This window comes from Thamnophis elegans, chromosome 7 (genome assembly GCF_009769535.1).
Source record: "Thamnophis elegans isolate rThaEle1 chromosome 7, rThaEle1.pri, whole genome shotgun sequence".
Taxonomy (NCBI): domain Eukaryota; kingdom Metazoa; phylum Chordata; class Lepidosauria; order Squamata; family Colubridae; genus Thamnophis; species Thamnophis elegans.
In genome coordinates, this window is record NC_045547.1 from 50,479,915 (window position 1) to 50,501,258 (window position 21,344).

Below are 21,344 nucleotides of genomic sequence, written 5' to 3' on the forward strand. Positions count from 1 at the left end.
CAACATTGAAGCACGTGATCACCTTTTCTGTCCAGGCCTCAAGCCATGTGGTCCTGTCCACCCAGTGATGTGCGTTGAGGTTCATGGCCGGTGAGGCAAGCAGGCAAAAGCTGCCGTATGTCTGCCAGTGCCAGGGCTTCGCCGGGGCTTTCGGAAAGCCCCACTGCCACAGAGCTCTATGGCGGACGTGGCACCGGTACTTTAAAGCCCTGCCGCCACTTTGAAGCCCTGCCACCAGGACTTTAAAGCCCTGCCGCCGGGGCCCTGCCGCCACAGTGAACCACTGCTCACCTCGAACATAAGTGAGATCAACACGCAGAGCACCAGGCAGAAGCCGATGTCAGCGTGGTTGTGGATGAGAAACTCCTGGCTGAAGAGCGGGTGGCTCTTCGCCCGCCTGTGGAACACCATGGCCAGTAGGGATGCAAGCACCCTTGCCTCCGCCCAGCATCGCCAACTTCTCTCCGGCCCCTGGACAACTTCGTGAGCAAGGCAGACCGAGGCCAGAACCCGATCCCCACCCTGCGCAGGAGCCGATCTCGCCGGCTGGCTGTCTCCTCGGCCCTGCCTAGCTAACCCTCTATCTGCCTGGCCAGGCTGAGGGCGAGCGAGAGGGTGTGGTCCTGGTGCGGCGTGCCTGGAGACGCCGCCTTCTGCTAAAGTCCGGCCTTGCAGATTCTCCCAGACCAGGACCTCCCTGCTGAAGGCCAGCCTAGTTTCGTGGCACCATCCTTCCCGGGGGAGTTCCTACTGCTGGGGAAGTGAACACGCTTAGTGGACGGGGAATCTTCGACCATGGTTAAAAAACAACAACAACCCCGCAGTTGCATCTTGACTCTACTGGATGGTAGCTGTTGACCTAGCAGCTCGTTAGTGGTGGCAGGGCCCCGGCGGCATGGCTTTAAAGTCCCGGTGCCGCGTCTATCATAGAGCGAGATGCGTCCTGCTCTATGGCCGGCGTGGCGGCAGGGCTTTAACAAATAAAAAATAAAGTGCCAGCCCACGCACCAGCAGAGGCGGGTAAAACACAAACACAAATTACTTATAATAATACAAATTGCAATTACTTACAAATTACAATAATTTTGAATTTCTCCCCCCCTCCATCCGACCCACATACCTTTTCCAGCTGTTTCACAGAGGATTTCAACTCTCCTCTTATCTGCCATGATGAAAATGTAAAAAATGTAAAAAGAAAAAGGCAAGAGCTGCTGAAGTAAGGCTGGGTTAGCTGCTGCCAGAGCCTCCAATGGATGACTCTGCTTAACTGTTTAAAAAAAGCCTCAAAAAAAGTGCCCTCTACAGGAGGCGGCGAGAGAACCACGTGCCTCATCTACATAAGGAATTTTTTGCCTTTTAACCCTTGCTTAACTCTGCTCAAGAGATCATAAAGATAGACTAAATGAGGCACGTGGTTCTCTTGCCTCCTCCTGAGGAGGGCACTTTTTTTAGAGGCTTTTTTAAACAGTTAAGCATTAAGTAGAGTCATCCATTGTGACTCTGGCAGCAACTACCTCAGCCTTTTTCCTTTTAAATTTTTCTTTTCTTTTCATGATGACAGTGGTGAGGCCCTGCCTCCTCTGACTGCACGTCACTGTGTCCACCAATAAACCATCTTTCCAAGCAGCCTCCATGTCTCCAGTGTCTTTTTCCCCACATGGAGCCGAACCCAGGACATTTCTTTCATCAATAGTATAATCTAGTATTCATTTTGCTATCGTCATTAGGATTAAATGGGAGAATTATTCAAATATTTTACAACATATAATATACCGTATACTATGGCCACCATGCAATTAAATTATAAAACAAATTAGAGTGGTTTGCCATGACCTATTCATTCCTTTGAAAATGTGTTATATCCTGTCCAATCTCTAAAAACAGTGTTAAAATGAAATGTAAATAAAGATAGAAATAGATGCATTGACATTCAAAAGGTCCCAGGGATCTATATCTTAGGGTTTAATTACACAAATGTTTAGTTGATTGACTCATTTGGAATAATTTTTTCAATATTTAATTTTAAGCATACCTGACGGTAATTAAAATATTCTGTATTTGGAATTCAAGTGAGTAAATTAAATAGCAATCATGCAGCTTTATAATTTTCAATGGCAAACATTGAAAAGATAATAATGTTAAGTAACTAATTTAAAAGATTTCTTACTGAAATCAAAACAACTGATTTACACTTTTAAAAATGTTTTAATTTTAACTAAAAAGCTACATAAAAGCTTGTTATTCTTGTTAATACCATTTCTAAACAGTGAATTTCTGCTTTGCTGTGAAAATAGCTGAATAATTTTAATTACTTACATTTTATTGAAAAAAATCAAAGCAATTTTTTTCGTTAGTGAGATCTACTTTCCAAACAAACTCTTTATAATTTATTTTACTGGAGTAAAAGAAAAACCAAATAAGTAAAAATAGCATCCAAATAATAGGTAATGAGGCACAGGTAATGAAAAATATTCTACACATTATCACAGAGGGCACATCTGCTGAGTTTAAATAAGTTTCCTCCTGGCAAGCAGATATAATGACTACAGTTTAAAAGTGTATTTCAACTAAATTTGTCATGTGTACACATATTAGGAAGAGTCAACATTCATTCAACATTTCTACATTACAGATATGCATTTATTTTTCCTAGATGAATTTTATTTACAATAGATGACAAAAAGTATTTTCTTTAAAAAATGATATTTCACTGAAATGCTGCAAGAAACCATATTTCAGTTCATGTTGAAATCAATCACCTTTATCCTTAGGTAAGAATGCTTTTTCTAAAGTGCTAACAAATTTTTGTCTCATTTGTGCTTTGAATTGCTGATACCATTCCATAAGTATTTTCCTTCTTTGAATCTTTTGTTGTAGAGTCATATTTTGCTCTTTTTCTAAAACAGCAGGAAGCTCTTTCCAGTCTTTAATAAAGATAAAGGGAGCTCCCATGGTCTTTAGTAATTGCAGTGGTGCTCTATGGTGCACAGATGAATTTCCACAATTGCCTGGTGTCATTACATCTTCCACCACAGGAACAGAGCCAAATGAACAAGCTTCATAGATTCTATAGCATTCAGTATTTACTCCCACTGGACATAATGTAAGATCACTCTCCAACAATGCATTTTGATAGATCTGCAAACTCTCATTAGTTTCTTGAGGAATCCACCTAAAACAAGACAAGAAGAGTCTGGAAATGCACTGTTTTAGAGTAAACTGTAAAATTTACAATGTAAATTTCAAATGTAGTAAAATTGCTACAGCAGCAATAGAAATGCCTAAAGATTAGGCAAATCATTAAAATCTATTCAATTATTACTACTATTATACCTAGTAATTAAATTATGCTTTTATAAATTACTTTGGATTTAAGCAAAGCAAATTCCCTTTAAACTGAAATGGATTTCTAGTGATTTCTTGGACACATTTTTGGCACCAGAACAGCAAAAATTGATTCCTCCATTTAGCCTATAATTCTATTTTCCTTGAAGGCAAGAGTTTATCCAGGCCAATTTTGTTTAGCATCTGAACTCACATGATGCCACCTGCTAAGAGATTATAATGATAGAGACATTCTTAGAAGGAAATTCACAGAAGCTGTGATCAGCTAAGGCTCTGATGCTGTAGCACACAGGTGTCAAACTCCATGTCACTTGTTTTTTGCCTTTGTAGAGCCGGGGTGGGTGTGGCCTGCATATGACACATCTGGCCCATGGGCCCCCACTTTGACACCCCTGTTGCAGCAGAACATTCTATTTCACACATTTAAATTTCATATATAAATACAACACCTATCACATTTTTAAAAGGCATCACCGTTAGAATCCTTAAAATCATTCTTATCCCCAATAATATTGGCTATTTTTCTCCATTATTATAAAGATGATTGCATTATATTGCTACTGCAGTCAAGACAAAATACAATATTTTAATCCTTTCAAAGGTTTTATGACTACAAATGATATTTCTTACTGTTCTCTGACTGAAATCCAACAGAGCTTGTGAAGCCCACTTTGCATCAATATCTCCAATACAATTTCTCTAGATGAATTCTTATAAACAGTTCCCAGGAAGTTACACTGATATGGTCTTGGTCCTTGGAGCATTGACCAACTTGGTTCAACCACAGGAAAATGTCTATAACTATAAACAAATTGCATAAGCATGCTAATTGGATTGAAAAGAAAACTTTATTAGACCTGTTAAAAGAGAACAATCCTATATGGTCTGGGAATAACTGAACTCAGTGGTATTTATTTTTCAATTTGGCAATACAGGATTGCACTGTCATCTTCTACTTGTTTATAAGAGAAATTTTACAAAGTTTTAAATATTCAAACTATTTTTATGTTAATTTCATGTACAGAAATCTGAGGAAAACAGTTCAAATTTCATGCACATTTTAAAATTGTTGCTTGATAATATTCAATACTTACGTTGCTACTCCTAGAGGCCACTGAAAAATATCTTCTTCATTTACTATGGAGCTGTCATATATTAGAAAAAATAGTTCTACAAATCCTCCATAGGATTTTAAATAAGGAAAAATCCATTCATTTTTGCACTGTTCGTTCCCAAGCAACACAACAGCAACATGCTGCAGCTTGTGTGTTTGCATTAGTGTTTGTGCATATTGTAGCCACTGAGTGGCGTAGGCGATCTTTCCCTCTTCTCTGCCATTCAATATTAAGACGACAGTGTCAGCTTCTACAGAGAAGTAACCAGGAACAACAGATGGGCCTGTGATGAAACTGTAAACAATAAAGCATAAATAGAAAAAAGTGCACAGGTGTGTATGTGTGTGTTTTTTCTATTTGTGTGTCACATATATATGCATAGAGCCAGTTTAAGTAACAGTTGCCACTTGTGTTTCATTGGTGCTAAATGTAATTTTAATCTTCTCTTTTATAGGATGCATAAAAACACGGTACAACTTCTGAGAGCTGACTGATCACATAATTATGACCACTGGCTTAAAGATGAACTTATCAGTTCATCTTTAACAGAAGCACATCCTTCCCATTAGAGTTTTGGTATCATATAAGCTCCAATCCCTAGGCAGTTTCATTTTTGGAAGCTGAAAATATTATACTTTGAGGGTAGCACCTCATTAAATAATTACTGCATCCAGGCTAGATGGAAGTACATGATAAATGTAAAAAGGCAGCTTTCTCAAATCAAGCAAAGTAAAAAAAAGCACAGAAAGTAATCTTTCCTCCTATGGTGCTGAATCCAGAATTCCCAACCTGCATACCATATTTTTAAGGGAGTGCAAAGCCATTCAGCATTCCCTTATGCAGTAATTTTGTTTTATCTGGATTAAAGTCCAGTTATTATGTATTTTTCGGAGTATACTACGCACTGGAGTATAAGATGCACCAAGATTTTGAAGAGTCAAATTTAAAAATAAAAGTTTTTGCACTCTGCAGACCTCCCAAAAACGGCCTGTTTTTCGCGGAAACAGGTCCGGGGTTTTTATTTTATTTTTTAAGGGCATGAATACCCTTTTAGGCTTGTTGAATGCTCCTGCATTGTGGGCAAAAGCGAGCAAAAAAACAGCCATTTTTTTGCAAAAACAGGCCCAGTTTTTGTCAAAAAAAGGACATGGATAGCTTTTAGGCGGCTTATATAGTGCTCCTGGGAGCTTGCGGGGGGGGGGAAATTGAGCAAAAAACGGCCCATTTTTTACTCATTTCTGCCCTCCCCAGCCCCCAGGAGGGGGGGGGGGGGGCTTGGAGGCAAAAAAATGCTGTATTTAGTGTATAAGACGCACCCAGATTTTCAGCTTCTTTTTTGAGGGAAAAAGGTACGTCTTATACTCCGAAAAATATGATGGTCCTCATCCAATCCAAATCTATTTCCAGATACCTGTACAAGATTTTTTGAATCTTCCTAGGATTTGGAAATGGAAAATAAAGTTGTATAGCAGCCATATACTGAGGATAACTTAAAAAGTGTAAGGATATGCTGGCCTTTTCTGCTAAGGTGATATTTTAGTAACCATATTCCCTATGGCTAGTATATTCTAACATAGGTATGAGTAACCTTATCTAGCAGAATCTGATCACTGCAGGAGTAATAATCAGGAGCTTCTGATTATGATTATATCTATGATGGATGGGGAAAATCCCAGAAGAGGTTAAATCAAGCCAAAAATGTCTGTCCTTTCATCTTCATAAAACAGTTTTGAAAACTGATAAGATCGAATTCATTTCCTTTTTCAAATAACAATAGTTTATTATTACATCTAGTTTTGATTCATCTGTGAAAAATACAGGTTAGTATTTCTGTATTGAAAAATCACTTTTGAAATGGTTTGCTGCTATTAATTGAATATATAAAACAAAAAAAATCTGAATAAAGGGTAGAATCTAGAACAGGGGTGTCAAACTCACGGCATCATGTGACATATCAGGACTCCCCCCCCCTTCACTAAACTGGGTGTGGCAAGTGCGTGATGCATCTGGCCTGCGAGTTTGACAGACCTGGTCTAGAACAAATAAATCAAAGTTTCCTCAACTCCAGTTTTAAGAATCTATTTATTTTCCCCCATTGGCAACAGAAGATATTCTTTAGTGCTAAATAGGATAGGAAGAATCCATGAGGTTGAATATTGGCATTTTCCATTATTTAATGTGCCAAATTACACTAAGCATTACACTAGGCTATGAAAATACTATCAGTACATTGAAAAGACACATCATACAGATGATACCTGAAATATGATTTTCCTATTTTTGTGCTTCCTTCTCTCCACTGAGCTTTTATATCTGCAGGCTCAAGCAAACCTTCGAAGATATGCTCCCATAAATAAAGGCCTATAAAATACAATTTACAATGTAATGATTAAGGAAATATTTGATGTTCAAAAGAATAATAAAAATAGCCAAGATTAATATGTAGAAAAATAAAACAAAGCAGAATAATTTCAAGAAAGAATGCAAAAGAAATTAGCTAGGTAGATTTTTATTAAGTCATAGCTATTAAGAGTAAATAATAAAATACAAATATAAACATTACAGAATAAAAATTAGGTGTCTCCAGACAATACTGGCGGGCAAATAATAGAATTTTTACATGACTAAGGCTTGATTTCAGAATAATTATGTTTCAAAGAAGAAATGACAGCTTCTTCACCTATGAATAAATAATCTGGTCCATTCAAGCTGTTCAGCAAGAGATGGAAATTTTTATTAAGTCATTATTCCTCCCAATACTAGCTAAACAGGAAGTGTGGGATGCCTGAGATATTAAAGAATTATTTCATCTATAAATAGAATGGGCACATTCAGATTTTTCTGGTTGTGGTATTTTCTTTTAACAGCAAATCCTAGAAAGCAGGACTTCCATAGTTTTGATATCTTAAATTGACTTAATACATTTTGTAAAACAAATAAAATAATGAGAGCCTAACTTACAGTTGCTTCTAAGAAGTCAAATCAGGAAGGGAATAAGGAAATAGACTTTTCTGGTCTATGTGCTTCAAAATAACTGTTGCTTCTTTCTTGAATACAATTTATTAATGCTGCAGTCCAGCAAACAAATCTAACTCTAAAAAAAAAGAACTAAGTACTGTAATTTGCACAGCACTAACAACTGATTATTCATATACAATAAGCACTAAGACTCAGAAATAGCAAAGCATAGTTTTTGTTCATACAGATACAAAAACTCATTATTAGTTACACTGAAAATATGAACATTTTGAATTTGAATTGATTGATTTGCTGGAAGTGTTCCAATGATGTTTTGATCATTCTGAAAATTTTCTTTTTTTAGTTTGGAACAGCTGGTTTGTACTTTAAAAGAGATCATTTCAGAGATTGCAAGAATTGTTTCAACTCAGAACCTTAGAAACATAAAAGTGTTTTGACCCTCTGACTGAAATCTGTGTAACATTATATGGCATAGATACATGAGAAATACTGTATTTTTCCGGGTATAAGACGCACCGGAGTATAAGACGCACCTAGGTTTCGAAGAGGCAAATTAAAAAAAAAAGTAGGTAGGTAGATGAATAGAGGGAGAGAAAGAAAGAGAAATATAGTAGGTAGGTAGGTAGAGAGATAGAGAGAAATAAATAGAAAGAGATAGAGAGAGAGAAATACAGTAGATAGGTAGGGAGAGAGAATAGGTAGGTAGAGGGATAGAGAGAAAGAGAAATACAGTAGGTAGGTAGTAGAGAGTGTGTGTGTGTAGGTAGGTAGATAGGTAGAGGAATAGAAAGAGAGAAATAGAGAGAGAGAGAAATACAATAGATAGGTAGAGAGAGAGAGAGTAGGTAGGTAGAGGGATAGAGAGAGAGAGAAATACAGAAAATAGGTAGGGAGAGTGTGTGTGTGTAGGTAGGTGGGTAGGTAGAGGGATAGAGAGAGAGAGAGAGAAAGAGAGAGAGAGAGAAATACAGTAGATAGGTAGGTAGGGAGAGATAGAGTAGGTAGGTAGGTAATAGCAATAGCAGTAGACTTATATACCGCTTCATAGGCCTTTCAGGCCTCTCTAAGCGGTTTACAGAGAGTCAGCATATTGCCCCCAACAATCTGGGTCCTCATTTTACCCACCTCGGAAGGATGGAAGGCTGAGTCAACCCTGAGCCGGTGAGATTTGAACCGCTGACCTGCTGATCTAGCAGTAGCCTGCAGTGCTGCATTTAACCACTGTGCCACCTTGGTAGATAGAGGGAGAGAGAGAGAAATACAGTAGGTAGCTAGAGAGACAGAGTGTGTAGGTAGGTAGGTAGGTAGAAGGATAGAGAGAGAAATAGAAAGAGAGAGGAATACAGTAGATAGGTAGGGAGAGAGAGAGTAGGTAGGTAGGTAGATGTTTCTAGGTGTATTTATCCATGTGCTGGAGAAGGAAATTGCTGACAAACCTTAAGACTTTGTTTCGGCTGGCACAGCACTTGATCAATGTAATTCTCATCAGTTAAAAAGCTTTCCGAAAAAGAAAAAAAAACTTTTTGCACTTTGCAAACCTCCGAAAAACGGCTCATTTTTTGCGAATATGGGCCCGTTTTTTTTCCAAATAAAAAGGCATGAATAGCCTTATGTAGGCTTATAGAGTGCTGCTTGGGTCTGGGGGGGGGAAACGGCCCATTTTTTGCTTATTTCTGCCCTCCCCAGCCCCCAGGAGCTCTCTGAAAGCCTTCAAAAGGCTATGCACAGCCATTTTGGTGAAGGGCGGGGTTTCGGGAGGCAAAAAAATGCTGTATTCAATGTATAAGACGCACCCAGACTTTCAGCCTCTTTTTTGAGGAAAAATATGGTATCTCTTCTGATAAGAGAAGAGCAGGATTGGGGAAGAATGGCAACTAACTTAACATAGCATCATATTTTGGGGGGCAGTTTTTAATTCATTGATTATATAACTTCATATACAATTATGTACAATTACATAGTTAAACAATTTTGTAACTATAGGTGCAATTTTAACATTTCAATCTCTATGCTTGTGTTTACACACACACATCTTAGATTTAGATTATTTAGATTTTAGATTACTTTATTTGTATGCCGCCCTTTTCTCTGAGGGGACTCAGGGCGGCTCACAATTCAAGGGAAGGGAAGGACAAACAAGTTCCAAACATGAAGACAATACATCGTTAAAAAGCGCAACAGTCATACTATTCGAGTGGGGTTGAAGTCTTTAGCCCCAGGCCTGTCGGGACAGCCAAGTTTTAAGGGCTACGCGGAAGGTCTGGAGGGTGGTGAGGGTACGAATCTCCACGGGGAGTTCGTTCCAAAGGGTCGGAGCAGCCACCGAGAAGGCTCTCCTCCGGGTAGTTGCCAGTCGACATTGGCCGGCTGATGGGATTCGGAGGAGGCCTAATCTATGGGATCTTATTGGCCTAGTGGAGGTAATTGGCAGTAGGCGGTCTCTCAAGTACCCAGATCCAATACCATGAAGAGCTTTGTAGGTGACAACTAGCACCTTGAAGCGCACCCGGAGATTTGGATTTTTTTTGGATTTTATTAATATTTGTAGGCCGCCCTTTTCCCTGAGGGGACTCAGGGCGGCTCACATAAAATCGGGGAGGGGGAATACAGACGTTAAGATAGAGACATATAATAAAATAGTCAACAACATACATTCATCATTCGGGAGGGGTAACTATCCTTGTCCCCAGGCCTGACGGGCGAGCCAGTTCTTAAGGGCTATGCGGAAGGCCTGGACGGTGGAGAGGGTGCGAATCTCTACGGGGAGCTCGTTCCAAAGGGTCGGGGCTACTACTGAGAAGGCCCTCCTCCTTGTAGTTGCCAGCCGACACTGGCTGGCCGATGGAATGCGGAGGAGGCCTAATCTATGTGATCTTATTGGTCGCAGGGATGTAATTGGCAGAAGGCGGTCTCTCAAGTATCCAGATCCACTGCCATGTAGGGCTTTATGGGTGACTAATAGCACCTTGAAGCGCATCCGGAGATCCACAGGTAGCCAGCGCAGCTCGCGGAGGATAGGTGTTATGCGGGTGAACCGAGGTGCACCCACAATCACTCGCGCGGCCGCGTTCTGTACTAGCTGAAGTCGCCGGATGCTCTTCAAGGGCAGCCCCATGTAGAGCACATTGCAGTATTCCAGCCTAGAGGTCACAAGGGCCCGGGTGACTGTTGTGAGAGCCTCCCGATTCAGGTAGGGTCGCAACTGGCGCACCAGGCGAACCTGGGCGAATGCCCCCCTGGTCACAGCCATTAAATGGTGGTCAAACGATAGCTGTGGATCCAGGAGGACTCCTAAGTTGCGAACCCTCTCTGAGGGGTATAGAATTTGACCCCCCAGCCTGAGTGATGGAATATTGGTCGAATCTTTGGGAGGGAAACACAACAGCCACTCGGTCTTTTCAACAGATCAACAGGCAGCCAGTGCAGCTCGCGGAGGATAGGTGTTACGTGGGTGAAACGAGGTGCACCCATGATCGCTCACGCGGCTGCATTCTGGACCAGCTGAAGCCGCCGAATACTCTTCAAGGGCAGCCCCATGTAGAGCACATTGCAGCACTCCAGCCTAGAGGTCACAAGGGCACGAGTGACTGTTGTGAGAGCCTCCCGGTTCAGGTAGGGACGCAACTGGTGCACCAGGCGAACCTGGGCAAATGCCCCCCTGGTCACAGCTGACAAATGATGTTCAAAAGTCAGCTGTGGGTCCAGGAGGACTCCCAAGTTGCGTACCCTATCTGAGGGGCGTAGTATTTGACCCCCCAGCCTGAGAGATGGAACACTTGGCCAATTAGTGGGAGGGAAGCACAGCAGCCACTCGGTCTTATCTGGATTGAGAACAAGCTTGTTAACCCCCATCCAGTCTCTAACAGCTTCAAGGCCCTGGCTCATCACGTCCATCGCTTCATTGAGTTGGCACCGGGCGGACAGATACAACTGTGTATCGTCCGCATACTGGTGGTATTTTATCCTGTGCCGTCGAATGATCTCGCCCAGCGGTTTCATGTAGATATTAAAAAGAAGGGGGGACAGGACCGAACCCTGCGGCACCCCATATGTTAGGGGCCTAGGGGTCAATCTCTGCCCTCCGACTAACACCGACTGCAACCTGTCCGAGAGGTAAGAGGAGAACCACCGTAAGACAGTGCCTCCCACCCCCACCTCCTGCAGTTGTCGCAGAAGGATACCATGGTCGATGGTATCGAAAGCCACAGAGAGGTCAAGGAGTACCAGGATGGAGGCATGGCCTCCATCCCTGGCTCTCCAGAGATCATCGGTCAATGCGACCAAAGCGGTTTCTGTGCTGTAGCCAGGCCTGAAGCCTGACTGGAATGGATCAAGATAACTGGCTTCCTCCAAGGACCGCTGGAGCTGAAAGGCCACCACCTTCTCAACAACCTTCCCCACAAAGGGGAGGTTGGAGACTGGACGATAGTTGTTTAGAACGGCTGGATCCAAAGATGGTTTCTTCAGGAGGGGTCTCACCACCGCTGCCTTTAAAGCGGGGGGAAAGACCCCCTCCCATAGGGAGGCGGCAACAACCGCCTGGATCCAGCCCCGTGTCACCTCCCTGCTGTTAACAACCAGCCAGGAGGGGCACGGGTCCAGCACGCATGTGGAGGCACCTACAGCTCTCATAGCCTTATCCATGTCCTCAGGGGTAACAGCTTGAAAATCAATCCAGCGATGACCTACCAGATTATCCCTTAGTGCCTCGGCTGGTTCTGCAGGATTGGAGTCCAGGTCCACCCGAAACCGAGCAACTTTATCCGCGAGGAATTGGACGTAATCCTCAGCCCTGCCCTGCAAAGGATCATCCGTATCCCTCCTATTTAGGAGGGAACGGGTTATCCTGAACAGGGCGGCTGGGCGCAACTCAGCGGAAGCAATCAGAGAGGCAATGTAAGTTCTTTTTGACGTCCTGATTGCCCGGATGTACTCTCTGATGCAGGATGTTAAAAGTGCTCGGCTCGATTCGGATTTACTGGACCTCCATTGGTGCTCTAGGCGTCTCCTTCGGCGCTTCATCTCTCGGAGTTCCTCAGTAAACCAAGGGGCCCTCCTGGATCCACTGCCTCGGAGCGGCCGTAAAGGCGCAATCCGGTTAAGAGCCTCTGTCGCTGCTGAATTCCAAGCAGCAGCCAGAGTCTCCGCTGGACTGCGGGCGAGAGTATCAGGAATAACCCCAAGCTCCGTCTGAAAACCCAACGGGTCCATAAGTCGCCTGGGGCGGAACCACCTGGTCGGTTCCTCCTCCCTACAGTGGGGGTTTGGTCTCCAAAAGTCAAGCCTCAGTAGGTAGTGGTCTGACCATGACAGGGGTAAGATCTCACTACCCCTCAGACCAAGATCACAAGTCCACTGCTCCGAGAGAAATATGAGGTTGAGCATGTGACCCGCTGAGTGAGTTGGGCCCCGGATTACTTGGGTCAAGCCCATGGCTGTCATTGAAGCCATGAACTCCTGCGCTCCATCAGAGTGTTCACCGAGCGAAGGCAAATTGAAATCCCCCAGAACCATAAGCCTGGGGAACTCAATTGCCAGCTCGGCTACCGACTCGAGGAGCGAGGGGAGGGCTGCTGCAACGCTGTTGGGAGGCAGGTACGTTAACAGCAAGCCCACTTGACCCTTGGGGTCCAACTTCACCAGCAGGGACTCACACCCGACAAGCTCCGGAGCAGGGATCCTACGAGGTACTAGAGACTCTTGGATAACAATGGCCACACCCCCACCCCTTCTCTGAGCTCGCGGCTGATGGAGCACCTGAAAACCCTCTGGGCACATCTCTACGAGGGGGACTCCTCCCTCCGGGCCCAGCCAGGTTTCAGTAATACATGCCAGGTCTGCCCTCTCGTCTAAAATTAAGTCCCGAACGAGAGGAGCCTTATGAACTACAGACCTGGCATTTAGCAGCAACAGCCTGAGATCAGGGTCCTGATTACTCGCGCCATCTGGCCTTGCAGTGGGACTCATAGGGCCGGAAGGAGGGATCTCTGTAACGTAGCGAGCCCTCCTTCCCCGGTAATGGCCAGCCCTAAAGTCCCCGCCATATCTGCCCCTCCCTGTTAAGACCATAATGCTGCGGCCCACTCCCGTGTCCGTAGTTCCATCAACCACCCCTATGGCTCCCGCGTTCCTCGTCAGGCCCTCCGAATCAAACACACTCATTTGTTCACCCAAGCAGTCCCCACGTAGTAATTAAAACACATAGAATACAGTAATAATAGGATAATAAAAAAGTGGGATCATTCACTCAATCACATGCAGGTCCCATACACTCACCATACCAGTTAAAAATTGCGCAACCGTGCAAAGTTTGTACAAGGCTTGTGCCAAGATAGGAGAGGAGGTCTTAATGTTCTTAGCCTTCTCCTCTGCAAGGTCCAGTAAAGAGGGCAAGGTCCAAAGAGGGCTCCTCCACCCCTCTCCCTTCCTCCAAGTCCCAAAAAGGTACCCAAGGCCAAAGGTCCAAAGTCCGTGTTGGGTGAGGTGGTTGCAAATGGAGGGGGCAGGGTGTAAACGCCAGATTTTAACAAGCAATAGCTTCGCAGTCTCACCCCCTCCAGGTCAGGATGTAACCCAAAACAAAAGCCAACAACGGTCCATGGAAGGTATGTAGATGGTATGCAGGGGAGTGTCTTGTCTTCCCCCTCTCCTATAGGCCTGAGAGGGTCCAAAGTCTGGGGGTGGTTGGAACAGGTTAAGAGAGAGGGGTGGTGGTGCGTCGGTTCTTAAAACGCCAAGTCCCCACCCATATTTCTGCCATCCTCTATCGCTCCTTCCATAAAATGAATGCACCGCAAAAACACAGTCCATGGCGTCCTGAGAGTTGTAATTAGGTGGGCGCTGTCCGAGTTGGTATTCCAGGGGCAGTGACGGGTGGCAATGCGGTCGGAGGATGTTAAAAGGCCAAAAACAGATGGTCACAGGCCAGGATAGTGGAGAGCCAATGCTAGGCAAGGGAACAGGAGGAGGCTTCGCAGCAGCGAAGGCAAACAGAAGAAAAGATATTGCCAAAGGACAAAGCCCAGACACAAAGAGCGAAGGGGAGAGGCTGCGACGACGATGACGAGGGAGCCGAGCGAAATGGAGGGAAGGGGGGGCGTCCAAGGAGGGCTACGGCGGCGGCAACCACAGCCAGCCACCCGATCCGCCCAGTCCCGGTCAGTCCAGATAGATCCTCGCTCTCCGGGGCTATGATGATGAGTAGTAATGTCAGATTAATAGGGCCCCCAAAGCTCACCGCTCGGCTAGATAAACTAGCAATCACCGAAAAACAAGGTAAAAACGCCGCCGTCAGCAACGCGCCGCCGCCATCTTCCTCTCCAAGCAGCGCGAATAACTCCGAGGCTGCCGAGAATTGCACCATCCGAGAACGCCCAAGAGTGGAAATTCTTCAAGATGTTCAGTCCTCTCGTGTTCCCTGGGCTCCAGTCCACGCAGGGGACCTTTTTAGGTGGATTTTCAGCAGCTTCTGAAGGCTCTCCAGGGCTTTCTTCGCCGAATTTCTGCAGAGCGAGGAAAGCCCGGCAACCATTCGTTTGGTTGCGCGCGCAGAGAGTTGTCTTATATATCATCTTATTTTAAAAGTAGCTCCCGTGGTTTAACAACTATAAAACTATGTAACTATAAAGACAAATTTTGTAACTATAGAGAATGGTATCCAAGTTAATTTTAAAATATGTTGACAGGCATATATATGTTGATATATGTCTCATTTCATATTTAATTTGACCTTAATTATTTAAATATTTGTGAAATATACTTCAGGATCTTTGGGGACCCCTTTTAGAAGTACAAACAAATTATTTTCTAACACCTATATCCACTGAATACAATGACATCTCAAAAGATAAAAAGTTTGCAATTAAATTAAACAAGTAAGTAATAATATTTAAAAAAACAGCATTTACATTCTCATTTTGTCTCTCATAGTTGAGGTCTACCTATGATGTCAATTACAGGCCTCTCTCATCTTTTTAAGTGGGAGAACTTGCACAATTGGTGGCTGACTAAATACTTTTTTGCCCCACTGTACTTTGTTAATTACAAATGCTTACCAATAGCAGCTTTTCCCCAAATTTGTACTCTGAAGTCTGTGGGTTTTTGTTGCAATGATATCTTTTTCAGCATCTGAAAGCTACTTGCAGATTTCTGCTGCAAATAAATTTTCTCATTAACTTCCCAAGGATTCCATTCTTCAACTCCCAAAACAACATGTTCTAGGAATCAAAAATGAGAAATCACATGAAAATCTCATATGAATTATCTCACAGGGGGCAGTTATTCCAAGATGCCTTTCAAATAATAATTGTTACAAATCCATTTAGTACACATACTAACAATTAAGTTATCAAAAACATAATGAAAACATCTACATTAACCACAGTATCTCCAGATAGGAACCTATCTGAAATCGTGAAAAGCCTTTGCCATTCAGGGCAGATAGGTAGTCTTTATTTTGCAACCAAAATTGGAGCTGGCAATTTAATTGTTAAGTGAACCAATTTCTAAGTGAAACTGTACTTGTGGTCTTAGTTTAGTTTTTATTTTACATACCAGTAAAGATTGTAAACCCAAGTATTGGTTGCAAAGTTACTTTTCATCACTAAACCGTTATCATTCTATGTATACTCATCTACTGCAAATGTTATTCAAGCACACATATTTGATACTAGTTGCTGAGGTAAATTTCCCCAACCTGTGCATCCTCCCTATGCCACACTGGCCACACTTAAGACTCATTGTGCCTTCCTCATGTAGTTTCCTTGAACTTTGTGAACCTCTGTACACCCTTCCCAAGCTTCACTGGGTCTTCCTCATACCCTTCCTAAACTTTGCAAATTCCCCAACTCTCACTGTGTCCCCACATCCTTCTGCACCCATTAAGCCCCTCCCACACCCCATAGGTTACTACTGCAACTGGACACTATAACTGTCATAAATATGAGTTAGTTGCCAAGTGGCTGAATTTTGATCACATGATACTGCAATGTCCTAAGTATGAGAAATAGTCATGTCACTTTTTTCAGTGCCATTGTTAACATTGAACAGTCACTAAATGAATTGTTGTCCCAAAGGTGCTTTTTCAGGAAGCAACTGGACTGTCTTGTTTGATGCTCCGAGCTGAAGAAGCTTCTTGGATGAGAAGCAAAACATTTTCAAGGAAAAACAAAAAAGTCCTGTTGCCTCTTGAAAAGCATCTTTGGGATAACCATGACCTGCATGACTGAGAATCTCCATAGACATAAACTGTTATAAATTGAGGTCTATCTGTATAGAAAACAGTAGGCATTACAAAACCTAATTCACACATACAATCAAATGTGTACATGTATGAATTTCCCCTTGGTATGCATACTCATATTATACACAGAAACAGTAAACAAAAGAAATGTTATTTCCTTAGCTTTCTAATGTTAAGGCCTGTAGATTATAATATTAACGATGCAGGTGAACTTTCAAGAAGAGCATTAATCTTTGCAGCACATCTCATTACACAACTTAAAATATACTTTGCCAAAAAGAACAGCAAAACATTTGAAGACTGATAAAATGTTGTGAATATTATTCTTTGACATTACTACTGGATATTGGGATGTTAGCGCCTTCCTTGAACATGTAGTTAAGCAGAAAATAGCTGAACAAAATTTATTTTTTCCCTTTCAAACCAAGTGTATGTATGACACTGAATTTCTAGCGCTATTTTTTAATGTTCAGAAAGAATGAATTATTATTACCCCAGCCTACTTGAATTTCTTTACCTGAGCCAACTCAACAGAAATATACTACATAAATTGGAAGGTTTTTTTAATCAATAAAAAGCTTTGCTAAAGCAGAAGTATAAAACTAAATTGGGTATAACAGATTTCAGCTACATATTTACTTTTAAAAAATTAGAAACGACCTCTTAACAATGGGTAGCTTTTCACTTGTATTTGCTTTCAGTATCCCTGGATACTGGATATCCGCTTTTCACACAGGTGAAGGGAACATACAATAGCATGAAAAAAGTGGAGATCTTGGATTTATGAAAAGTTTTATTTTAATTTTTTAAAAATGTCTATGGAGATTTTCAACCTCCCAGGTCATGGTTGGCCTACCTAGAGAGGCTTTTTCAAAAGGCTGGACTTGCTTGGTTTTTTTCCTTGAAAACGTTTCACTTCTCATCCAAGAAGCTTCTTCAGTTCTGATCTGTTTTGAGATTCTTAGATGAGAGGTGAAATGTTTTCAAGGAAAAAACAAAGAAAGTTCAGTTTTGATTTTTTTAGCAAATGTCTAAGTAAATTTCAATAGTTCCTATGAAATACAAAAATAATTATCACAATCCCTTATTGGAATTATGAGATAACGTTATTTGGGGTTAGATAACAGATCACAAATATACCAAAATACTGGTAATGATACAGTATTCAACTGTCAATCAAAGCCTTGTAACTTGAGATACTCATTTCTGGCATTTATTCTGAAGATAATAGCGAACTGGAGAGAGAGGGATTTGGAAAATGTGGGCAAAAAGATGGATCTGCTGGAATGTTAGTATTCTAGCTATATAAAAAACAACATCAGTCATGAGAGACAGAAGGCAAGGATTGATAGCCAATGAATATACTGTAATATTAATGTCACCTCTTTATAATCCATTTTCACTCTATTTAATAAAAATTAACCTGATTCCTCATGATTTCTGTTCTGAAACTGCTCCATATTCCACCATATCTCATTATTTTATAATAGAAAAAGTTTCCAATGTAGGAAGGGATTTGCTGGTGGTGTCTAAATTCCCACAAGGACAGAAACTATTCCAACTGTTGTATTGAAGTAAGTATATTATACAATGTACAATATGAAGCAATCACAGTAGAATACTACTTAAATTTTTGTTTGTTTCTTTTAGTGCCAAATTAGTCTTGATTCCTGTTGACTTCCTGGAGAAATCCCTGTAATTTTCTCGTAAAGATTTTTAAGAGGAGGTTTGCCAACGTCTGCTTCCTCGGGTTGAGAGAGTGACTGGCCCAAGATCACCAAGCTTTTTAAGTCTGATACCTCAACCATCACACCAAACCAGCTCTCTTTATAAAAACGTAATTGTGGCAAACTAAACTGACTACAGACCCTTAGAAAATATATACCATAGGTTCAAAAGTGCAAATGTTCTGCTCTTTCCCTTATTTTAACTTGTTCTGCTCTTTCCCTTATTTTAACAGTACCATTATAGAACAAATCTAAATACATCGTAACTTTCATATTAAAAGACATTTCATTAAAATAATAATAATAAAGGTTTCAGAGATACTCTGGAGTGGTCCAGACGTTAATGCTGAAGCCCTCAGGATCCTGAATTGTGAAAGTTGCAATATAACATAGTTAACTCTGTGGGAATATGCTAATCCCTTGATGGGATTATTTGAAGCTTCATATAACACAGTGGTCTCCAACCTTGGCAATTTTAAGACCTGTAGACTTCAACTCCCAGCTGGCTGAGGAACTCTAGGAGTTGGAAGTCCACAAGTCTTAAAGTTGCCAAGGTTGGAGACCACTGATATAACGCACACAACAAAGAGGCTGGTATCCTGTTTTGCCATTCACTGCGCTGCTCAATGCACCAGAAGCGGTCCATCTCCACCTGATGTTGCTGGGGGAAAGAGCTAAGTGTCCCCATTTCGTTACCTTGCCCCTGCTTCTCCCGCTGGCCCGCTCGTGAGGCGGCAGGCCGGCGAGGCTTCAGGAAGACGCTGTAAGCCGCGTAGAGGGAAAAAACCAAGTATGCCACCAACAACACGAAGCAGAGCCGCTTTCGAGTCAGCCGCATCCTTCACAGCCCAACTGCGGCTGCCATCCTGCGCAGGGGTAGAAGGGCCTTGCATCGTGACGCCACACTTAGGCGGCTGATATTTTGGCCTGACGCGAATTGAACTTGGATTTCCTTGCCCCACTGTATATTTTTCCAACGTGGCTCCTTTAAGACAGAGCAAAGCTGGCTGAGGAACTCTGGGAGTTGAAGTCCACAGGTCTTAAAAGTTGCCAAGGTTGGAGACCACTGCTTTAAGATATGTGAACGTCAACTCCCAGAATTCCCAAGCCAACGATCAGTCCTGGGAATCGAAGTCCACGCGTCTTAAAGAGGCCAAGTCGGAAAAAATCTCCTTTAGTAATCCCAAAAAGAGCTTGTTGAATGCCTTCTTCAGTATGATCTCTTTGTAACGATCGTTAATAGCCGCGTATTGAAATCGCACTGTTTAGACGACGTTAGATAACGAGAAATTTGCTCTCACGGCTTGGTTTCCTGAGATGATAACAGCTGTGTTTATGATAAAAAAATATTTTTAAAAGGCATTGTTCAAAAATTATTCTTATTTCAAAAGTTTGTTTTGAGTTTAAAAGTTTGTTTTGAGAGTGGTTTAAGCATAATCACAACTTGTCTGGCAGTATTGCAAATGCAATGTAAAGAGTTAAGACACCAAATGTAGTTGTCAATTAATGGCACCAAATATAATTTTTGATTAATACATTTCAGCTCACATACATATAACGGTGTTTTTTAAAATATATATATTATTTACTATTGAATACTACTGTCATTGTTTCAAGTTAGCTAAAGTCAAAATAGTTTGTCTTCTGCTGATAGTTTTATTACAAGAAGAATTTAATATTTTCTGATAGAATTTCAAGATGTAATATCTCTGATCCAAGTTCGTCGAAAATCTTTTTTTAACTTGGAGGAATACCAAGTATTTACTCCCCCTCCCTCCCCACGTGTAATTCCACAAATCTGATGATTGTTGAAGTTATGCGAAGAGTGGGAGGAATAGTAAAATATTTTTTCTCCAATGAATAATTTAAAAATAAATAGAAAACATTATGATAGTGCATATTTTACATCATCTGTTTATGATCTTTGAAATGTGAGTTAGGTTTTTTAAAAAAACATGGTAATTCATTCTTGATTAAGGTGACCAGATTTTCAGATTGGTAAAGAGGGACACCATGGAGGGCGGGGGGGGGGGCTTGATTAAAAATTTTATATTTTGTCAAAAGGTCACACAAGGCGGATTACATGACCCCAGGACACTGAAAGCATCATAAATATGAATCTGTTGCCAAACATCAAAATTTTGATCACGTGACCATGAGGATGCTGCAATGGTCGCTAAGTGTGAAAAATGGTCGCTAAGTGTGAAAAATGGTCATCAGTCACTTTTTTCAATGCCATTGTAACTTTGGTCACTAAATGAACTGTTTGGAAGCTAAAGCTAGCTTGCATTATAATACCTTATGCTAGCTTACATTTTCAAGAGAGAGAAGCTAAACTCCTTATTAGAATTGAAATAGAAATGAGTAGAGTAGAGTAGAGTAGAGTAGAGTAGAGTAGAGTAGAGTAGAGTAGAGTAGAATAGTTTATTAGCCAAGTGTGATTGGACACACAAGGAATTTGTCTTCGGTGTACATAAAAAAAATAAAATAGAATACATTCATCAAGAATCATAAGCTACAACACTTAATGATAGTCTCTCTCTCTCTCTCTCTCTCTCTCTCTCTCTCTCTCTCTCTCACACACACACACACACACACACACACACACACAGACACACACTCCTCTGGATTCAATGGGACTTTTAGAAAATCCCCCCTCCTGTGCACACACTCCCTCTTTCTCTCTCTCTCTCTCTCCCCTCCTCTGGATTCAATGGGGTTTAGAAAATCCCCCCTCCGTGCACACACTCCCTCTTTCTCTCTCTCTCTCTCCCCCCTCTCTCTCCCCTCCTCTGGATTCAATGGGACATTTCCCCCCTCCGTGCACACACTCCCTCTTTCTCTCTCTCTCTCTCTCTCTCCCCTCCTCTGGATTCAATGGGGTTTAGAAAATCCCCCCTCCTCACACACTCCTTCAGCCTCTTTCTGGATTCGCTC

At 42.0% G+C, this 21,344-nt stretch overlaps 1 protein-coding gene across 1 annotated transcript; it reads right to left on the reverse strand.

The window, feature by feature from the left end:
* Positions 1-2,249: 2,249 nt before the first annotated feature.
* On the reverse strand, positions 2,250-19,436 carry RXYLT1 (ribitol xylosyltransferase 1). Its single transcript, XM_032222149.1, has 6 exons — positions 19,104-19,436; positions 15,494-15,655; positions 6,719-6,821; positions 4,440-4,754; positions 3,976-4,146; positions 2,250-3,172 (listed from the first exon to the last, which is right to left on the reverse strand). Exons 1-6 carry the CDS (start codon positions 19,243-19,245, stop codon positions 2,752-2,754), a joined length of 1,314 nt encoding a protein of 437 aa, XP_032078040.1. The 5' UTR covers positions 19,246-19,436; the 3' UTR covers positions 2,250-2,751.
* Between the last annotated feature and the right edge of the window lie 1,908 nt (positions 19,437-21,344).

Bases quoted from the DNA above. Each gene is read 5' to 3' on its own strand.
- RXYLT1 (XM_032222149.1), bottom strand. From the start codon at position 19,245: ATGCGGCTGACTCGAAAGCGGCTCTGCTTCGTGTTGTTGGTGGCATAC. The intron at 4,147-4,439 runs GTAAGTATTGAA...ATTTGTTTATAG, and splicing joins TGGCCTCTAGGAGTAGCAAC to TTATAGACATTTTCCTGTGG. The intron at 3,173-3,975 runs GTAAGAAATATC...GTCTTGTTTTAG, and splicing joins TGGATTTCAGTCAGAGAACA to GTGGATTCCTCAAGAAACTA.